This window comes from Galendromus occidentalis, unplaced genomic scaffold (genome assembly GCF_000255335.2).
Source record: "Galendromus occidentalis unplaced genomic scaffold, Mocc_1.1 scf7180000075388, whole genome shotgun sequence".
Taxonomy (NCBI): domain Eukaryota; kingdom Metazoa; phylum Arthropoda; class Arachnida; order Mesostigmata; family Phytoseiidae; genus Galendromus; species Galendromus occidentalis.
The window spans coordinates 509,778-529,529 of NW_003803378.1; the positions used below are offsets into that span (position 1 = coordinate 509,778).

The 19,752-nt window shown below is 51.0% G+C and overlaps 4 protein-coding genes across 4 annotated transcripts in view; 2 read left to right on the top strand and 2 right to left on the bottom strand.

Annotated features, from left to right (window-relative positions):
- The first annotated feature begins 285 nt into the window (after window positions 1-285).
- tho2 (THO complex subunit 2-like protein) lies at window positions 286-6,775 on the top strand. Its single transcript, XM_018638719.1, has 13 exons — window positions 286-356; window positions 1,223-1,287; window positions 1,416-1,734; window positions 1,880-2,077; window positions 2,174-2,366; window positions 2,472-3,160; window positions 3,290-3,515; window positions 3,643-3,869; window positions 4,031-4,350; window positions 4,462-4,692; window positions 4,883-5,813; window positions 5,940-6,275; window positions 6,523-6,775. The coding sequence occupies exons 1-13, from the start codon at window positions 286-288 to the stop codon at window positions 6,773-6,775; spliced, it is 4,059 nt and encodes a 1,352-aa protein (XP_018494235.1).
- A 1,093-nt stretch (window positions 6,776-7,868) lies between these two features.
- Window positions 7,869-9,624, top strand: LOC100898440 (nucleolar transcription factor 1-A). Its single transcript, XM_003737008.1, has 6 exons — window positions 7,869-8,058; window positions 8,278-8,446; window positions 8,560-8,790; window positions 8,897-8,983; window positions 9,158-9,283; window positions 9,472-9,624. The coding sequence occupies exons 1-6, from the start codon at window positions 7,952-7,954 to the stop codon at window positions 9,622-9,624; spliced, it is 873 nt and encodes a 290-aa protein (XP_003737056.1). The 5' UTR covers window positions 7,869-7,951.
- A 114-nt stretch (window positions 9,625-9,738) lies between these two features.
- LOC108863979 (protein transport protein SEC24-like) lies at window positions 9,739-10,987 on the bottom strand. Its single transcript, XM_018638803.2, has 2 exons — window positions 10,246-10,987; window positions 9,739-10,074 (listed from the first exon to the last, which is right to left on the bottom strand). Exons 1-2 carry the CDS (start codon window positions 10,828-10,830, stop codon window positions 9,739-9,741), a joined length of 921 nt encoding a protein of 306 aa, XP_018494319.1. The 5' UTR covers window positions 10,831-10,987.
- An 8,536-nt stretch (window positions 10,988-19,523) lies between these two features.
- Window positions 19,524-19,752, bottom strand: part of LOC108864001 (glycine-rich cell wall structural protein-like) — a 433-nt gene continuing 204 nt past the window's right edge. Inside the window, exon 2 of the mRNA XM_018638828.1 lies at window positions 19,524-19,747. Within this exon, the coding sequence (XP_018494344.1) occupies window positions 19,524-19,747 (224 nt within the window). The remainder of the gene's footprint in view (window positions 19,748-19,752) is intronic.

Genomic DNA, 19,752 nt, shown 5'->3' on the forward strand with positions numbered 1-19,752 from the left:
CAAGCGGCAGAAGCTTCGATTTTGAACCGGTACAGAAAACCGAAGAAGGATCTACCGCGCTCGAGTCGGCAGAACGGAGCGCGAACGAAGACAACACGGGCTCTCAGATCAATGTCATCATTGCGGCGAAAACAAACTTGTTTCCCAGTGGTGGCAGTGGTGGTGATTGGTGATGTCCGTGTGCTGGTTCGATTCGCCGAAGAAATCATCCTCCGGCTTCACGATTAGTTCGTGTATCCCATATTGGGTATAAGCCGTTGTTCGTCTTTCTCCCATTCATCCAGAATGTCCGCTGGAGACGGAGGCCTCGTCAAAGTTTTCAAAGACATTGACTCTGAGTCGAATTCAAATCAAATGTGAGTACTTCTCTGAAACCTCGCGACTTCCGTCGAGAGCATGTACGGGAGGCTGCTCTCGTGAAACATCACTCCCGTGCCCGAGGGATTCGAGGGACCCCGGATGAGTCATGTGGCGCGCGGACATCATTCTCGCGAACCGGCTTCAAGTTTCAGAGGAAGCAAAAGTTGAAGAGCTGTACCATTCTCAGTGGTTTCGGGTATATCCTCGACGACAGCTCGAAGGGAAGAGATATGCTGGGGTCCCCACTGTACGATTAGGCAGGCTATCACCGGAGGTCAATTCCTGCGATTCAATCAGAGACTGACAGCGGGACCCATGATTGAAGGAGCGATATTCAAAGGCCGGGTGGTCTCCTTGATGCCCCTTCCGGAATCTTGCGGGGAGATCGAAGTTACGATACCGGCTCGAGTTTCCAGTGTCTGCAGTTGAGCCGGCAGAATCAAAACAAGCTCCGATGTGGGAAGTCCCGAGCTGAGAAACGACGGTTTCTTTTGGAAAAAAATCCACGATACCCCTGCCAAACACGAATACGTTCGCGCCATCTTGAACGAAGGGTGCTTGGATTCCTTGCGAATGTCCCTGGTCCGATCGTGGAATTATTCTAATGTCACGCTCGGTTTTGAGCGCATCCTTCGCCGCCCCCGGAGAACCCGATTGACTGATTAGAGCCTTGTTCTCTGAACACAGCTTTTAGTTCAGCTCTCTTGACTCTCGACGAAGATTTCATTGCCCGGACTCTGGGATAGATTCCACACGATTTCACGGACCTAGATTTTCATCATTAGGTACATAGTATCCGTGAGACTATCGGATATGCCTCGACCTATCCACCTTCTTTGATTCGGAGCTTTGAACTTTTCAGATCGACAGCGTTCAAAGAAATAGCCCAACGATTGGAAAATGGAAGTCACACCGCCGAAGGCATCGGTCAGTCGGGGACGGATAATCCCTACCGAGGGAGAAAAATGATTGCACGATTTCCGAATGCGAAAAGAAATGTCTCAACCGTTAAGTGTTTTCGATCTGATCAAATTTTTCGTTTTTGTCTTCTGCAGCGGCAACAGCTCGGCTGCTCTCGATGCTGGAGGCTTTCTTGGAGAGCTCGCAATCTGCGACGAAATTGGTGAAACTTCTACCAATCACCGTTTCCTTCCAAGACACGTTGTGTGATGTCTTTCAAGTTTTGGATTCTCACACTCAGTGTGAAGCGAAAGCGAGGCCGAACCTCGTGGCGCTGATCCAAGCGGTAGCCGGAACGATGGATGAGGACCTGATGAAGGAGCGTCTCGACTTGGACCTTCTAGGCGAAGCGGATCTGGTCAAGAATCCGAAAGCAGCGAATCAAAAGATGATACGAGTCAAAACTCGTTTATTGTAAGTTAGAGATTTCCGCCTGAACCGTTGCCGGTGCATTCAGTTCAGTGATTCTCGGCTCAAGAACGGTGCGACTCGCGGTATGGTTTCGATCATGCGATCGACGATCTTCGCTCATACTGAATCCTGATCTTGCTCCCCACAGTTACAAACAAAATAAGTTCAACCTGCATCGTGAGGAAAGCGAGGGTTACGCAAAGTTGATGTCCGAGCTTCTCTGTCGCACGCATACCGATGTTGCCGCGTTGGTCAACGTTCTGAAGGCTCTGATCGGATGTTTTTCCCTCGACCCGAATCGTGTCATCGATACGATTCTCGAAGCTTTAGAAAATCAATTGGACAGGTGAGAGCGCCTACACGACGAAGTTCCACCACGGGCGTGCTCGCTCATTTTTCTGCGACACGGGTTGGAATTCACCGAAGCGACTGCTCATTCCAGACACGAACTATTCATCGGCGTTCTCAAAGAATTCGGCATGGATTCAGGGAACGTCGCACAAATAATGGGCTTCAAATTCTCGTTTTATCAAGATGCGGAGCAGAATTCTTCGCAGACGCCGGTGACGCTTTTCAAGGTTTGCGCTCTACTCATCAAGAACGGAATCATCGAGACCGAACAAATTTTTCCACTTGTGAGTATCAGACCTCAGCTGGAGTGATCGGCCGGATCCGAGCGATTGTCGGTGGTGGGAACTTTTTCGGTATCGCATTGAACGGTTCCATTTCCCATTTTGCAGCTCTCCCCAGCGAACGAGGTTTTGGCCGAGAAGTTCCGGGAAGAAGTCGCCGCGGCGAAGGCCTGGGCGCGGAACGTCGCAGCGATGACTCCCGAACAGTACGCCGAGTTTGAGAAGGGCGAGACCGATTTGGACGAGTCCAACAAAAAAGAGGAAAGTTTCCAGAAACTCTCACTGCTGGCCGCCCTCGTCCATGTCGGCGCGTGGTCAGATGTCCTCATGCTGCTGGAATTCATCCCGGCGCCTCTTGTAATGCTCAACGAAGAAGTCAATCGAACGATGATGAACACGTTGCACTACATCATCGATCCCTTGTACAGCAAGAACTCGACGGTCGCCCCTCTTTACCGGAAGAAAATTTCCGCGAAGCAGAAACTCGAGGGGGTCGCTCATACGGATCAGATCTCGACATTTAAAGCTTTCCAAAAAGAAGTTGTTCCTGTCGTCTGTCTGCTTGGTCCGATGCTCCACAAGGATCCTATCCTGCTTAGTAAAGTTGTGCGCCTATGTAAAGCGTACACGGCGCTCAAGCCCGAGGAGAAGAAGGAACAGAATACAGAGGGTCTGGAATTCGACATTCTCACCTTGATGGACGATGCCCTCTTACCGTCGCTGCAGCTCTTGCCCGGGAACTGCTGCGTGTCTGAAGAACTTTGGTGCGTCATCAAGACCTACTCGTACGAGCAGAGGTGAGAATGATTATCTCCTTCAATTCCGCCTGCGGTTCCGTGGCTCAAGAACGGAACCCGAGTCCGACTAGAGGATTTCCGCTCGGGAGGGAACAAAATCTCACGTTTCCTGAATTCCTTGTCTTTAAGGTATCGTCTGTACGCCTCTTGGAAGTTGGAGTCACCGCATCCTCTGCTGATCCGACAAAGAGCAATCACGACCAGACGGTCGCGTCATATCATGAAAAGGCTCTCCAAGGAAACCGCGAAGCAGTGTGGAAGACAAATCGCGAAGCTAGCCCACTGTTCCCCGTGTCACGTTCTTGGCTACATGCTTTCCCAAGCACAGATCTGGGACAATCTCATCGGTCCAGTGGTGAGTGTTCGATCTACAGCGACAGCCGAGGGGGAGAGGAATGACGTAAATTCAGGGAGTTGTCCGACTGTATGAGCTTCCGTCCCAAGAAATCCCAGAGTGAACCGGAGTCCCTCTATCCCTCAAGGTGGACTCGTTGAAGTTCCTGACGAGCTTATCCTACGATTGTCTGGCGTTCTGCATAGTTGAAGCTCTAGCGACGCAGAACAAAGACCGCTTCCGAGACGATGGTGTGACCGTGAGTGGTTGGTTGAGGTCCATCGCCAGCTTTTGCGGAACAGTATTCAAGAAGTACAACATCGACCTCTGTGGATTGCTTGCGCTTCTGGCTAATCAGATCAAAGCTGAAAAATTGTAAGTTTGTCCGGCGGGAAATTAAGATAGAGCTGTCTGTGGAATCGATGCTCTCTCGTTGAAATCGGAGCTCTCATTGTAATCGACGATTAATTATATGGAGATTGGACGATCGATCGGAAGACGGAAACCATCAGTTAACTTGGACTTTCACCTTCCAGCCTGGACTTGCTCGTCCTCAAGGAAATCGTGTACAAAATGTCGGGTATCGAGTGTATGCAACAGCCGACCCACGATCAGCTTGATGCGATGTACGGAGGTGAAGTTTTGAGGAGTGAGGCCGGTTATTTTACGCAAGTAAAAAACGTGAAAAAAAGCAGCCAACGACTCAAAGACGCTCTAGTCCAGCTGGATTTAGCCGTTCCCCTATGTCTCCTAGTAGCGCAGCAGAAAGAGTACATCCTGTATAAAATCGACGACGCTCATATAAAACTACTAGGCAAAATGTACGATCTCTGTCAGGAAGTCCTGTTCCAGTTCGGTACGTATATCGAAACAATCCGCGTGATTTAGTCGGATTGATTCTCGAGCAGATCGTCAATCAATTGAATGTGTTTGAAAGAACGGACTCGAAAACTACCATCTGTTCTAGGACAATTCTTCCTGGTTAACTACAGCTCCAGTGAGCACCGTTTACCCCCGGTGGGCGAACTCCTATCGAAACACGGGGTGACCGCCGACGTGGCTTTCTTCCTGGCCAGGCCTGGTTTGATGGAGACGATTGAGAACAAGTTCCAGGAAATGAAAAATCAACCCACAACCGAATCAGTCAGCAAACAAGTCGAGTCAAAGATGTACGTCGACGCTGTGAACGCGGTGCTTGGTGAGTGTTCTGAGTTTATCTTCTAGACTCGAGAATTCGTGAATGAAGAACGACTGGATGAACAATGGCCCAGGTTTTGAAACTCTTGAACTTTCTTGACCTTCCGACATTCAATTCGATGAGCGAGAAATAATCAATGGCTGGTACATCGGAGCATTAAAATACGACAGAGAACATGCGTTTTTTTCAGGACCGCTTAGCGACGCGATCAAGCCCATGTATCCTCCGAAATGTTGGCAAGATCTGAGCAGCGAGCTGTACGTCGCGTTTTGGACTCTGTCGATGAGCGACGTCGTTGTCCCGAACGACGCGTACGAGCGTGAGCTCAAAAAGCTCAGAATGCAAGTCGCCAGTCTCGAGGAAAACAAGGAGTTGGCTCCAGCGAAGAAAAAGAAGGATCGGGAGCGTTGTGTGGCACTGATGGACAAGCTCCAAGAAGAGGTTCAGCGTCAGGAGGAACACGTAGTGCACGTCATGACGCGTCTCCGGCAGGACAAAGATTCTTGGTTCATATCTCACACGCTGAAAAACGACACTATCACTCAGTTCCTCCAGCTGTGTCTCTTTCCCCGGTGTAGATTTTCCCCAATGGACGCGGTCTATTGCGCCCACTTTGTTCACACCCTACACAAGCTGAAGACCCAGAATTTCTCGACGCTCATTTGTTTCGACAAAATTTTCTGTGACATCACCTACACCGTGGCGTTGTGTACGGAATCTGAGGCGTATTACTACGGTCTGTTTCTTGGAACCCTGCTGGACGTTATGATGCGATGGCATGCCGACAAGGAGACTTTCAATCAGGAATGCGCGCAGTACCCGGGATTCGTCACTCGGTTTAAAGGCGCCCAGGGCGACAATAGTCACCGGGACAACGACGTCGACTATGAGAACTACCGTCACGTATGTCACAAATGGCATTACAAGCTCACGAAGGCTCTGGTCATCTGCCTGGAGAGCGACAACGACGTACAGCTGAAGAACGGACTCATTGTGTTGACCAAACTCATCCCTCATTTTCCGAAGATCAGCAATCTGTATCAGGCTCTCGATAAGCGAGTCGAAAAGATAAAGACCGAGGAACGGGAGAACCGAAAAGATGTTTTCTCCTTGGCTAGCATGTGAGTCTCACATGACCGGGGGGAATTCCCGCATGGATCTCTGATTTTCGCTCCGTGCATACTGTCCGTCAATCTCATGGTCGAGAACGATTCGCCCGAAATCAATGACAAACGCTTCCGTTTCAGGTACTCGGGCCATCTGAAAACGATAAAGAATCAATGCGTGCCCGAACATGAATTCCACCAAAAGGAAGCCGCGATCGTCAAGAAAGTCATCGCATCAAATTCGACAGCGCAAGCCGCAGCGAACCCCGCGGCTGCACCCACCAACACGGCCACAGCTTCCGCTGCTGCTCCGGCTGCCGCATCCGCGGCTCCGACTGTTCCGAACACGACAACGACAACACCCGCGCCGAGCACTGGCGTCACTTCTGCTTCTCCAACGACGAGTGGTCCGCTGCCGGCACAAGTCGCCAAAGCAGCTCCCCCTCGGCCGAAAGAAGTCCGGAAGGTTAAGCCACCGTGAGTAGAAATCAGGCACTCTGATATTTCGCCGAGAATCGTAGTCGAGCACCCAGCAGAACTCTGTCAAGTGGTACAGGGATTCCTGATTCGAGCTCGAGTCATCGATTCCTCCGTTTGCGGAGCATCCTTCCTTGACGAGGTATATGGCACCCCTTGATGGCCCCAGAGCGGCTCGACCCGTTGGACGTCGATTCGACATCGGGTCAGTCTTGGTCGACACTCCAAGCTTTCTCGTTTTCCGCAGGACTCGTACGAGTGAAGAGCCTCTTCCCAGACCTCTGAAGCCAGAAGAACCGAACGGTAATGGCGGAGCGGACGACCCCAGGAAACGGAGTCGGAGAAAAGAAGATCGAGAAGAAGGTGAAGTGCGCGAACGCAAACGAGGCCGTCGCGAAGAGAGAGACAAAAACGGTCTCTCGGAACGTAGTCGCGAACGAGGTCGGGAGCGATCCCCTGTTGATCTGGATGACGACCAGAGAGCATTGAAGAGACAGTGAGTTCCTGATTCGACGGACACACTTGAACATCGGAAATGTTTCTCGTTTGCGATGAGCGAGACATCTCAACAACGGGATGATTTCATTGATTTAGTCATTTTACAGCACCAAAGCCCGGCGATGACCCCCTCGATAGACTGCTCACGTTCTCAGCAGCCGCTCGCCGTTTCTGCCGCGCCAAGCCGAAGAAGAGACGGGCCATGCCCGTCACGGGAAAACTTCCGTCGATCCTTTGCTCACCCCCTCATGACTTGTATATGGATCACATTGAATAAATGCATCATGCATCCTCAACATTCGTTAAGACTTAGCTAATTCTTCCTCCGGGCCTCGGTGCGCATCCGTTCATCAGATTCCGGCAGGCGATTGAATCGGTATCTACCGCCCCATGCAACACCGTGTCCTCGTAAAGATGGGAATGCCTACATCTTAGGGAGTTTCCCAACTTTGATACTATAGGACAGGGGACTGCTCCCGTCTTCGCTCACGAAGGTGAATGAGCCTATGACTGGGATCCTCCTGGGCTGGGTCGGAGGGGAGGACAATGTGGAGGTCAGTGAATGGGAACCCGAACTGGGAAATCAATAACCGCTCCTTACCTAAACAAGCATCCCAGGAGCTCTCGCGGGCTCTCGCGGGTGAGTATCGCGCTCGGAAGCTCCATCGAGTTGAGAGGTGGGGGGAGTCAAGTTATCTTGGGGAGCGATCGCCGGCCTATCAACTGATTCCTGTGGATTGCAAGACTCCAAGGTTAGAGCTCGGCTAGCTTCATGGGTTCTCTTTCGGAGCAACTCTCTGCACCGTTCTCCGGTCCCGAGGCTATGGAATTCGGCCGTGCCGCCGGCGGGGCACGTTTCATGGCGAATGACAATCAATGAACAGCAGTCAGATGTATAGAATCCATGAGCTGCCTGAAAATATGCTTCGCTTGCATAGCTCTCCAGCTCCCGAATCGCCCTCCGTGACACATTCCGAGAAGCTCATCCGTCATCAGTCTCCTCGCGCGCCTCGCGACACGTGAGCAGAACGGCCTATCATTTCACCATCCACCTCTGCTCGAAGACTCGAGCGCCCTCTATAAACACAACCCAACAGCTGATGCAGCTGCGCTCAGATGCGAATGGTACTCCACAATGAGAGACATTTCGAGTGATAATTAATTCCCCCAATACGAGGATGATCTCAATGGTCAGACAAGTAGGTAAACTACGTCTTGGGCTGGAGTCGAGCGTTCGGACCATGGCCTCACCTGCTTCGACCGCTGAACCATCGCCAGACTTCAAGTAAGTTCGCGCACGCTTCAAACATAAGCTCAAGCCGAGTTTATGAGTCTGAAGGGATTTTCCAATGTCATCCCCCAGGACTACCTACGGGAAGATTGAGTCTACATTATATTGCGATCGATATGAACTATATATATTGTGTACTCTGGCGGATGTGGCAGCCTAGCATCAATATCAACGACCGGATGCTCAAGTTCAGGTCGGCATCCTCTCTTGCAGTTGGAAAACCAGGACACCGTTTAAGAGGCTCATGATCAAGCCGCCGTCAAATTATCGTACCGTTTTCGCGCTCTTCGTGAAAGAAAATCCCATACTGGGATTGAGCACCAAGATTCAGACTATCAGGCTTGGCAAAGCGTGGGGGACCCTCTCAGACGAGGAGAAACAAGTACGAAAATTGATCGACAAAACGCAGATCACAATAATGTCACTGTCGTGTAACGAGCTGTCTCCTCTGAAAGAACATGGCCCCTGACTTTTAACCCCCCTGATCGTCTCCAGATGTACAGAGATCGCTTGCGAGAACACAAAGCGACGTTCGATGATCAAATGAGAGAATTCCTCAACAGCCTACCGGAAGAAGATCAATTCAATCGTGTCATGTATATGGCGTCCCGCGAGAGGTTCCTAGCGAATCGGAAAGTCAGACACCTCGAAAAGGTTACCGGAAAGCCCAAAGCTGCATTGAATTGCTTCAAGATGTTCGTCCTGGAGCACTACCGACATGAGGATGTGAGGACATGAATTTTTGCGTTGACGGTTCACGTCGTCCATGCAGTATTCGATTGATTAGAGTTGTGGTGGTAGCGCAAGGAATGACACATCATTCTTTCTGCAGGGGACGAAAAGGACGGAAGATGAATACGAGGAAATTCTCGGCGCACCAAGCATGGGCAGACATGTGGTGGGAGCGCACAAAATGGTGGTAAGTATGTTTCAATCGTCTCATCCTCTGCTTTCGTGCTCAGGTTTTGGTCCGCTTCGAACCCATAGTCGTGAACATTGGGCGTGTATAGGGATTCGCGAGGAACCGCTCAGAACCGCGGTTCTTTGGGAAGCCTAGTCATGATCAAAGATTGAGGAACTTCCTCCCCCTCAGCTCCGAGCTCGCGAACTCGCCGTCAAATGGAAAAAAATGTCGAAAGCAGAGAAAGCTGTTTACGTCGAGAAACATGAACGGAAGTCGAGAGAGCAGTCCGAAAAGCGCATGGAATGGTTGCAGTCGGTGAGTATGGGGCTCGAGGCTTCCAGAACTTTGTGTCTATCAGTCTACCCATTCCAATTTTATCCTCTTGGATCGTAGGACAGCGAAAACGCATGTCAGACCAGTCAAAGCATGCGAGAAAGAGGGATGATCGATGCTAAATAATACGAGAGGAACTGATGAAACCGTGCTTTATCCCCGACTTACAGACACCCGAAGATCATCTAGAAGCATTACGTTTGCTGAGAATCACGATACCACAACGACAATCCATTGTCGCGTCAAGCGGGCTACGATGGCCCGTTGACCAATCCCGCGTCGGAGAGGCTCAGACTCCGATGATCGAAAAAAATCGTGAATAAAGTTTTGGCGTCCCATCTCGGACTATGTACAAAGCACTCAAATATTTATTCATTTCCGTCGGGCTCTCAGAAATGTATTCGAGCTGTCGGGGAGTCCACTCTTGAATGAGAAATTCAGGAGGACTTGCTGACTTCTTTCTGGGTGCTCTCCTCCGTCTGGTCGTGGGACCCCTGCGAGGGCGCTTCACTCGAGCCGTGGGGATGTTGTTGACTTCCTGGCCGCTCCTGAATTGGTTGTTGGGCGTAATTCTGCCGCACGAAAGCTTCTAGCGGGATTCCCCTGAAACTACCGCTCTCAAGGGGCGCAGACGCGGCCGACGGGGAGCTCGCACTTTTCTCTCTGTGGTTTTGTTGAGTTTGCTGTTGGTACTGTTGTGGTACTTGCAGTCCCAGCTGTTGTCCTTGGTATTGTTCAGGATACTGGGACACCCCATTGTAATTGACTTCGAACTGACCCTCCGGAACCGTTGAATGAACACCAGACGGGGCGCCATGGGCTGACGGAACGTGACCGCTTCCTATCTGAGCTTCTCCATGAGACCCCGGTGCTTGATGTAGTCTTTGCGGCTCTTGATGATGATGGTGGTGTTGTTGTTGTTGATGATGATGGAGATGAGCGGCCTGGTGCTGATTGGAAACTTGGTGCTGATGCTCGAGCTGAGGCGCTAACTGTTGGGAGGCGAGGTGACTTTGGGCATGGTTCTGATTTGCGTTTATCTGATTGGACAACCCAACGTTGTGTTGGTGTCCGGGATTCAAAACGGACTGTCCCGGTTGACCGATCACGGGCGCCTGCCCTTGATTCCCGGGGTTAAACGAAGGATTGCCCGATTGTACGCTGTTCTCGTGCTGAACGGCTTGTCCTGCAGAAGGACCGCCTTGTTGTGGGTGGTTTTGTCCACCGTCCTGGGGGAGAGGTCCCTGACCGGGGTAGCCGCCCGGGACTGCACCGTATTGCCCGAATCCCTGACCGAATCCTTGATTCGGGTCTCCGTAGTTGACGCTTGGAGGCACTCCGTAGCCGGTCAGAGAGTTCGCGTTGAAGTCTCCCCCATTGGACGACACGCCCTGGAACTGACTGAAGTCGGCATTACCGTACGAGCCGTACCCATCGAAGCCTTGCTGCCCGGGAAAATGACCGAAACCAAAGGGATTGAATTGCGCAGAAGCAGAACAAACACAGAGAGATACTATGGCAGACCACATTCTCAGCTTTGAAGCATGGTAGTTGTGAGGCGGGGTGGGCGATATTCTCTTTATATAAACTCTCTCACCGGAAAGCTCGCTGCGTGGCTAACTCGCCCGTTGCTCGTTCAGTGGGTGAGCGAGTTAACTTGCTCGCGCACAGTCGCTGAGACTTGAGGGGTGCTCTGACATTAATATGCAAATCTGACGGGATCGTTATTCTGTGTCTTTACTGTGGCTGCCTCTCGCGTGACCACGGTCTGTGACGCAATTTTCGCACTACGAACCCATGGTCTCTTGTGAAAAACAAGACTCGTACTTATCGGAACGAAGCCTTCGACAAGAGCTGGGAATTCTGCTGCGGACAGCATTTTTCCGGAGCGGGGAATCGCATATCATTTCAAGCTCACCCGCTCCTCAATGACCCGTGATCTTTACGTCGCTGATTAAGCTCGGACAAACCACCCAGAGCTACCACGGAGAAATGGGTGATAAATCCCGAAAACTCATGATGATGATTGACGATCCTTGAATGGTACGGTCCGCGTGCAGCTCGCTCTCCATCGGTTCAGAAGATTCGATTCGATTCTTTGAATTCTGGCACACTCGGGGTCCGTGACACGCATATGTCACGGACTCGCATTTCAATGGTGCGACCGTTGCCCGCCTTTCCCCTGCTAAGGATCTTCGGGTTTTCTTGACCTCGAAACTTGTGAGTGGTCGAGTGGAATTCGAAGGAAAGGCTGCCTCAAAACACAAAATGGCGTGTCACCTTGTAGGGAATTATCCCCGTCAAATTCATGATTTTATCGATTCGGCACGGGAATTTTCGGGAATTCTGACGGGATTTCTACTTGATTGATTCTGGGGTCGGTGAAGGCCTCTTGATGGAAATCCCGAGCGCGGCTCAACTCTTTTGTAGTTCCTGCACACGTCAAGGCGAAAATATATATTCCCTCGACCCACATGATGGAAACATAGAGCCCAATTGGTCAGTGGTGATCTCGGACACGGTCGCGGGATAGTCCGAGGTGAAGTGCTGCGGATGGAAAAATTCGATCCGGATTCCGTACCATTCCGGACGCGTCTCGATGAATTTTATATTCCTCTGATCAAGCGAAGAGGACCAATTTGTATCGTCTCCGTGCGCGGATTCCGAGCCGAGTTCGCAATCGTTGTTCCGGTTTCAGAAAGATTCCTGTTCTAAAAATGATCCTATTGACATCCAGGAGAAAATATTAAATTTCATTTTGGACACTGACGAATGCTTTCATTCGATTATTTTCGTCCCCCTAACGCCGCGATACGGGTCTTTTTCCGAAGGATCATCCGTTATTTCCAGCGATTGTGGAGCTTTCGACGATGTTGACTCATGGAGCACCTCCGAAACGAAGCTGTCCGCTCGTCGATTCAGCGCGAAGTCTTCCAATCATGGGCATATCTGTGAGTGCCTTGAGGAAAAAAGTTGGGGCAAGAATTCGTTCATCCTTCGCTGATTTCGGATAAAAGCCATTTTTGATATTGAGTTTAGCTGCTTCACTGATTTACAATCTGACGCTCAGACAGAATAGCGAGCGCTCGAAATGTGCTTTCTCTCTCCGGTCCGAACGAAAGCACCGCGTCAACGCGCACGCGAACAAATATCACAGTTCAACGAGCAATAGCAAACAACTTGCCATTTGGCGAGCGAAGTGAAGTTAAGCTTCCGAGCTGATGCAGAATTTCCCTTGGACTCGAAAGACGCGTTTTCGCTCGATTAAAAAGTTGTTGGCAAGAATCGAATGACGTAATTGGCACCCAGAACTTCGTAACTTCTCGAGTTCACGAAACCTGATGCCACGGAATGGGAAACGATTCGCTCAATTTATCCGGAATGAAGGGCTTCCGAATAGACCCCTCTCCCGCATTCGCTCAACCTCTATCGTCCCGGTGATCAGCCTTGCCCCACGTGTCGTCTCCGCTGCACTGCTCGGATGACAAATTGAATATTCGACCTCTTTTCTGCAAAGAGTATGTTCGTCATAAGCCGGAAACTCCATATGCAAGCTCTCCGCGAGACTCTCAGACCGAAAGTCAAGCTTCGGGGGAGACTACCTAATTTTGCAATCTCGATCTTTTCGAATGCGCTCTTCTGTGTCGTCCGGGGCGAATCGATTCTTGCGGTTCTCGGCTTGGTCCGATGATATGTCATCGCAATACGGTATGGTATGCTCAACAGCGTTGCTGGAGTCGGTGATCATTTTCGGAACGAGATCTTGGGATCCAAAAGGAAGGACATCCTTGATATCCAGGAGGAGAAGACCGTTGAGGGATCGCCGTCTTCTCCTTAAGGCTCCGTGATTTCCGCCGATTCGAGAAGAGAGACTGCCAAGCCTTGAGGCGGAGTCGTCGGGGACGCAGACGGGGAGCAGTGTGTACGATAATGAAAACTAATAAGCTCTCCTCCTAACAGCTTTGGGTAATGAGAAGGTGGACGCCGAACTTCGGTATAACAGATGCGAACGTTTCTCGAGATACCTGTATCTGTTTTCCGCTCCGGGACGCATCATTCGCTCTGACTCCGAACGGTGACTTTTACACAGACGCCAGCTTTCGCGCACTCGGAGTTTAGCTATGAGAGCGTGTTGTCAATGAAATATTCAGTCGACTGAGAATCGTGAATCCGCCTCACCCTCCTCCGGAGTGAGTCGACATTCATCTTCTCCGTCCGCCGAGCAATTTGTTCCACTCAAAAGTGGATCTGAAGTCAAGTCGAGTTGTGAAACCTCTCACAACTTTGTGCACGACTCTGGTGAATAGGGAAGCAGCTGAAGTTTGCTCTCGCGCAAATGCATCTGCCATGCATTCGCGGATGCAAACGTTGAATCTTACTAATCCGTCGTCTTTTTTGTCGGCTCCCACAAGAAGTCAGTTTGAAGACTCTACGCAGCAAAAGCTTCTGAGCTCGAGTCTGGACGGAAATCTGGAAATTCGAGTAATTCAGCGGGCTCACAGGAGAATTCTTCTGAATGGGGAATAGGCCACGCAGACTCCCGCTGCAGCATGAGAGCGATTGATCGATTCCCGATTGATACTACCCATTGAACCCTGGGTCAATCGATCCGACATCGGAAAGAAAAAAAATACTTCCCTAATGCCAAGAAGGAGACTGCACGAATCGCGCCCCATGGCTTTTCTTCCTGTGGCTCTCCGCTGCAAGTAGATTTTCCGCCGCTCGCGAGTAAGCCCTCGGAGAATTTTCCTGATGGAAAGACTGGCAAACCTTCACAGACAAAGGACGGTCACCAGCCAACTTGTCGATTCCAACGGGAAATTTTATTTGGCGAATGCAAAAGAGAAGCTTCATCCTTGGGAGACTTCTTCGGGGTCCGGTGACTGGGGCATTGGGACGTGGGATACCTCGTACAGGAAATAGCGATTTCGTCGTAATGATATTCCTCCGAATAAATCCCCCCAGATATAAAACGCTAGGTCTGTGTGACATTCTGTCTGTAGTCAAAAATCCTCACCGATTCCAATTAAAACGTTTGTGAAGCACGGACACCCCCTCCCATTGCCTGAAAGCGTATCACCAGCTCGAACCTCATTTCGACACCGAAGTCATCTTTTCAAGAGGATCCACTTGATGATCTGGGAATTCCTCTTGATCTGCCGCCGCAGCCGTGACGCGAGCGCCCCTTGCGCACGCGCTGTTGCGCTTGCGCTCATGCGTCGCAACCCGAACCCGTTAGGACTTGCCTCCGCGTCAAGAGAGCACAGTTTTCTTGTCTCTAGCTAGAAGCGATCGCTCCGTGCGATGCCTGTTGCCCTAAGCTTGAGGCACACGTTTCCCTGAATACCGTGAGCGAAGCTAACTGGAACTTGAACCCTTGAAAAATCAAGATACTTCGCCTGTTCGATTGAGGTACCTGTGCTCATCGCCCTTCCACCCCATATCTATGTCAATAGTTTCTTTCAGAGCTATGATTGCAGCGAGAAATTCGATTCCAATGGAGCCTAGCGGAGCTGTTAGGCTTAGGAATTACCGCAGCCGCGCCGTCAGCTTGGAGTTTTTTCTTCGCTAGAAGCGATCATTCGCACATTGCTCCAGGCTCGAGGCAGACGTTTTCTTGATACGCAGAACAAGGCAAACCGATTACCCTGGACAAAAACACGACTTTTCTCCCGATCAACTGTACCTGTGGTAACCGCGTTTTAACATCAGATTCACAATCGGAATTATATCCGTGTATAATAGGTCGCATGAAACCTAGAATGCAATCACAATTCCCAACCAACTACTACGGGCCGCATCCGCGGCCGAGTCCACCGTTGAAGACGTCGACGACACCCCTATCAGATATAAGAAACGTTACGGTACCGAAAATCATGAGACGCCGTACTTTTTCTATCTGCGACGGTAAAGACGTCCCCCCCCCCTGATGCTGCAGGGAAGCTGGTCTCAGGGAAGGAAACTAAAAGCCGCGTATTTACGTTCCGTGCTGGACCATCACCATGGGACCGCCAACATAGTGTCTATACCGGTTAAAATGGTCACCGCGGCTCTCCCTACTGTGACCGGCTCGGTTCCGAAGATAAGCTCAACCCCACCCGAATTTGCGACGCGACACCCAAGGACGCTAACGATTTGCTCCATCATACCCCGGCTAGCCAACCCTCAAGACTCGCTGAATCCAGACATGGTCGCGTACATGAAAGCCCCCATAGGCAATTGCGGCGCATGTACACTCTGCCTGAATCCAAGGAACGTCACCACGCCCGGAACAGCTTATGCGCTCTCAGCAGAGATTTCGGAGCTGGAGAAAATAAGTTTCATGGCTGAGTTCATGGACTGGCAAGAATGAGAATGAGTCTTCCTTCAAAAAGCTGGCACACACGGCTACGAATTTCCAGATCTGAATAAATAGCCTTCCTTACATGGTAGACGAAATAATTTTTTACATAGAATCACCCATGACTCTGGCGCAACACCGCCGCAACTGCTCTCCTTCATGCTGATGACTGATGAGTCTCTCTACCCCAATCCCGAAAACTCCCAGGGCATTGGGAGGTGAGAGAACGGGCGGCTCCAGTATATTGATAATCCAATCAATAAATTCCGGAGCGCTTGTAGTGCTCAGGGGAGATCCTTGAAGTCACGATTCTGCCCGCTGCATATCACGGCGCACTCGATCCCACGTGACATGGGACTCTGAAGGCAGCGAGCTTCGAAGACCGAATTGCCACGCAAATACATCGAGGGAAGTTCAATAAAGCCACAATTATTGCTCTTGGTGGCTTCCTCATTAGCACGTTCTCCGGAAGCAGCATGTTTTGCCGACCACGTGCGATCTTCACGGCTCGAGGTAATTAGTCGGTGTTTTCGGATGATGAGCTGCAGCTATGTTGAGTTGAGGCTGGGTGAAGCTCTGAAGGGGAAGTGCCGGGTAGCCGTTCGAGGCTTGCGAGGGGTTTAGCGCTGAGGGATAATTTCTGTTGATGAGATATCTGATCATTCCCAGCGGATGAAGGACCGACGTTTCCGCCCCCGGCAGAGGACTTGCGTAAACAGGGTTTGGTACGGATTGCTGCATCAGGTAGGGGGGTCGTTGACGCTGGGGATGCGGTAAGCTGAAGTAACCGTGTCTCGTTGGTGGGTATCCGCGGTAACCGCCGGCCTGATGTCCGAGCTCTGGGGAGAAGTTGGTCGGAAGTTGCCCGTTCGATGTTCTGCTCTGTGTTTGAGAAACATAAGGACTCGTTGAGGTCGAGCTTTCCACGGGGATACTCCCTCGGACTCCTCCGTTGACGATTTGGTCACCGATCGCGAGGCCCAACACGCAGAACCCGATCACTGGCTGGATCATTTTGTAATGAGATCCCGGCCGAGACCGCAGCTCTATTTGAGCGAGCGAATCAACAAACGAGCGGACAGAGTTTGGATCCGCTCATTTGGAAACGGGATATTCTTCATATCGGCATTCTGCCGAGCACAATATGGTTTTCACAACGTCAAACAATCCACCAAATGATAGGGGCTGGTCAAGCGACCAGTAATCTGGCTGTGGATCAATCGAGAATGCCCCTCTTTGTCGAGAAAAAATTCCATGAAAAAAAACATGACCGTGACGTCGTCTCAATGCATGTCAGTGAACGCTGGATAGCGGGATGGAATGCTTTCGAAACGATGATCGCTATTACTGTTGATTCGATTCTCGTCTTTGAGTAACCCTCCGGATCGATCAGTGTGGGCGGGTCGGAGAACCTTCCCGGATTATTGCGAGCTTTCGGGCTCGGAGTCAGAGCCCTCGCAACTGGCTTCCGAGCTGGATCCATTCCCTTGATTCAGGTCTCAAACCGCCATCCCTGAGCTTTACCGGATCGACTTCTGCGGGTCGAGTACAATAGAGCCTCGCGATAACGGACGAGAAGAGACCGGCCGAAACGGACCGGTTTACCCGGATTCGGGCTCTCGTTTGGAATTTAGGGTGAAAATAATCGGAAACAACGCTGCAGCCTCTCTCATGGCGCTCACGACAGCGAGAAACCTCGAAAATCGTTCAAGGAGTTTCGCTCGCGATTTCCCTGCTCGCAAGAATAGGTCCCGTGTAACCGATTCGATTAGCATGGGAGAAGATGGGACCGGGGCCTGGAAATCAGTCTCTGATACCCGGAAAGCCATTATTGGGTCCGCTAGAGCCGAGTCCCTTAACATTGATTATCCCATCGTCTTGTTCGCGACCGAGCAACCGGTCAGTCGTAACGAAGTGTCCGCTATGACGAGATTCTATTGAATCGCTCTCTTCAGGGGAGTTCAGATATGCCTCAAGGAAGCTCGATTAAGCTCTTCTTTTGTTGCGGCGGATAAGATTCGCTGAAGGGCTTATCGAGACTCATGGCGCGACATCGGATCTCGGAGCGTGCGGTGGAGATGCCTTCCAACAGGACGAGGCGGTCTCCGTAGCTCACCACCGGATCCGCTCGAGGGGGATCCCGGTCACTGGGAGCTCCCGCTCTCAAGCCAGGCGAATCTTCATGAATTGGGTTGTCAAGGTTGAAATATTGACCGATCGGAGACGAGCCCCTAATCATCAATCGACTCGTAACTAACGAGGCTCCGAGCAAATGAGAAGTCGCACCTTCACGCGGAAGCAATTCGAACAGCTTCTACGGTCTCTGATGATGAATAGTCCGGGCAGCAGTATGCACACGGCCATCGCTCTGTTTACCCGCGTCAGCCATCCGAGGACCAACCGTTTATTCGCAAACTTACCACAGTCACGAAGCCGCATTTGTTCTGAGACCCTCGGTCAGACATCGACTGACGCTGCTTTTTCTTTTGATGTCGAGTCAGGGTCCCAAGCATCCAATCGAGGCGAAGGATGTTGTTACAGAATTCTATCTTCAAGGTAACGATGCTGCTTATAGATTGTTCCACCATCGATCCGTGTCAATTGAAACAGAGATTCATCAGCCGTCCGAGTCTCCGGACGATCTCGTAGATTATTCCGCCTCCTGCTTCGAAACTCGAATCAAATATGAAGAATATGAATCTCGTGATTGTCCAGCGATCAGGTCTTGGAGAAGCAGATCTTGATCTATGGGGGCTAGCGGACATTTGCGTCTTGATTCGCGAAGGCTCACCTACGGGAAAGTAGCCGAATACGAAGGAGCCCTCGACCGCCTCAGGAGTCCATAAGATGCCTACAGACTCTCTCGTTGTCGTTCATCCTTCGAACTGCTCTCGAACAGCGGCACTGATTGCTCTCTATCATAATAGGAGAAGCTTGCCGTCCCTTGTTACTTGCGACCCATTCAAATATGTTTACTGCCGCCATCATTGTATCACGACGGGGCCAATAAAGCGTCAGCGAAACTTGAGGGGAAGATCTGATAAACATGAAATGAGCATCGGGAACTATTCTCGGGGAAAACTCTCATTCGCATTCGCGCCATCATTCCCGTGGCTCCCGCTGGGAAACTTTCTTGAGGGCTGTTTGAAATCATTGTACCTATTATTCTGAGTATTCTCATAATATCGTGGATTCCGTCATGACTTATCAAACAGATATTAGAACGATCACTCGTTCGAACGCTCGAGGAATTGTGTGCATGGCCGCTCGATGTGCCGACTGCGATACCGATTATAGTGAAGCACATTCCGAAAGATGATAGGTTTTCTCGAGTTCCGAAGCGATACGGAGATACAGCTCTCTCCTGGCGACGCGAACTAGTGAACCCCAATCGGTATAATCTCGGACAGCGATATCCATACAACGAGCCTGATAGGAGTAAAGAGCCCTCGGAAGTCAGGCAGTGATTCCCCGCGCGGAGACTATACGCTCCCCGACAGCCCCATAGGTCTACTGGCGTCCTTGCCCCGTGGATCGCCTAGGATGTAAGCAGCTCGAGGGCATCCAAGAGAGCGTGAATAATCTCACAATCAGCAGCCTACCAATGGGTTTTCACGGTCGGAAAATAGGGATGACTCCACATCTCAAGAGAGCGCCGCGCCTCGAAGGCCTCCAAAAAAGGATGGACGGCCCGAACTTTCCGGATGGAACTCACGATTTATTCCTCATCCATATAATATCACACATCATTGTTGCTTTACAGGTGTCTCTGCCTACACGGTGCTTTGAGCGGAAAAATTCACAGAGAGATGTATACTATGTTTTTTTTTACAGTTGCAGAGCATCGAGGACTCAGCGTAGGAACTTTCAAGTCGACTCAAATCAGGCTTTCTTCTTCTTGGGAGCCTCACCCTGGCTCACTCCGCTCGAGGTCGCGGTGACGGCCTCACTTTTCGCGTCGTTTTTCGTGGCAGCCGCCGAGTTACTAGTCGCAGCAGCGGCGTAGGCACCCCCGTAGCCGCCTCCGTATCCTCCTGCACCTCCTAGTCCTCCTCCCGCGCCTCCCGATCCGCCGCCGAGTCCCCCACCGTATCCTCCGCCGAAACCTCCA

Bases quoted from the DNA above. Each gene is read 5' to 3' on its own strand.
- LOC100898440 (XM_003737008.1), top strand. From the start codon at position 7,952: ATGATCTCAATGGTCAGACAAGTAGGTAAACTACGTCTTGGGCTGGAG. The intron at 8,984-9,157 runs GTAAGTATGTTT...CCTCCCCCTCAG, and splicing joins TGGGAGCGCACAAAATGGTG to CTCCGAGCTCGCGAACTCGC. The intron at 9,284-9,471 runs GTGAGTATGGGG...CCCGACTTACAG, and splicing joins GCATGGAATGGTTGCAGTCG to ACACCCGAAGATCATCTAGA.
- tho2 (XM_018638719.1), top strand. From the start codon at position 286: ATGTCCGCTGGAGACGGAGGCCTCGTCAAAGTTTTCAAAGACATTGAC. The intron at 2,078-2,173 runs GTGAGAGCGCCT...TGCTCATTCCAG, and splicing joins TTAGAAAATCAATTGGACAG to ACACGAACTATTCATCGGCG. The intron at 5,814-5,939 runs GTGAGTCTCACA...CTTCCGTTTCAG, and splicing joins GTTTTCTCCTTGGCTAGCAT to GTACTCGGGCCATCTGAAAA.
- LOC108863979 (XM_018638803.2), bottom strand. From the start codon at position 10,830: ATGTGGTCTGCCATAGTATCTCTCTGTGTTTGTTCTGCTTCTGCGCAA. The intron at 10,075-10,245 runs GCCGCTCATCTC...CCGGAGGGTCAG, and splicing joins AAGTTTCCAATCAGCACCAG to TTCGAAGTCAATTACAATGG.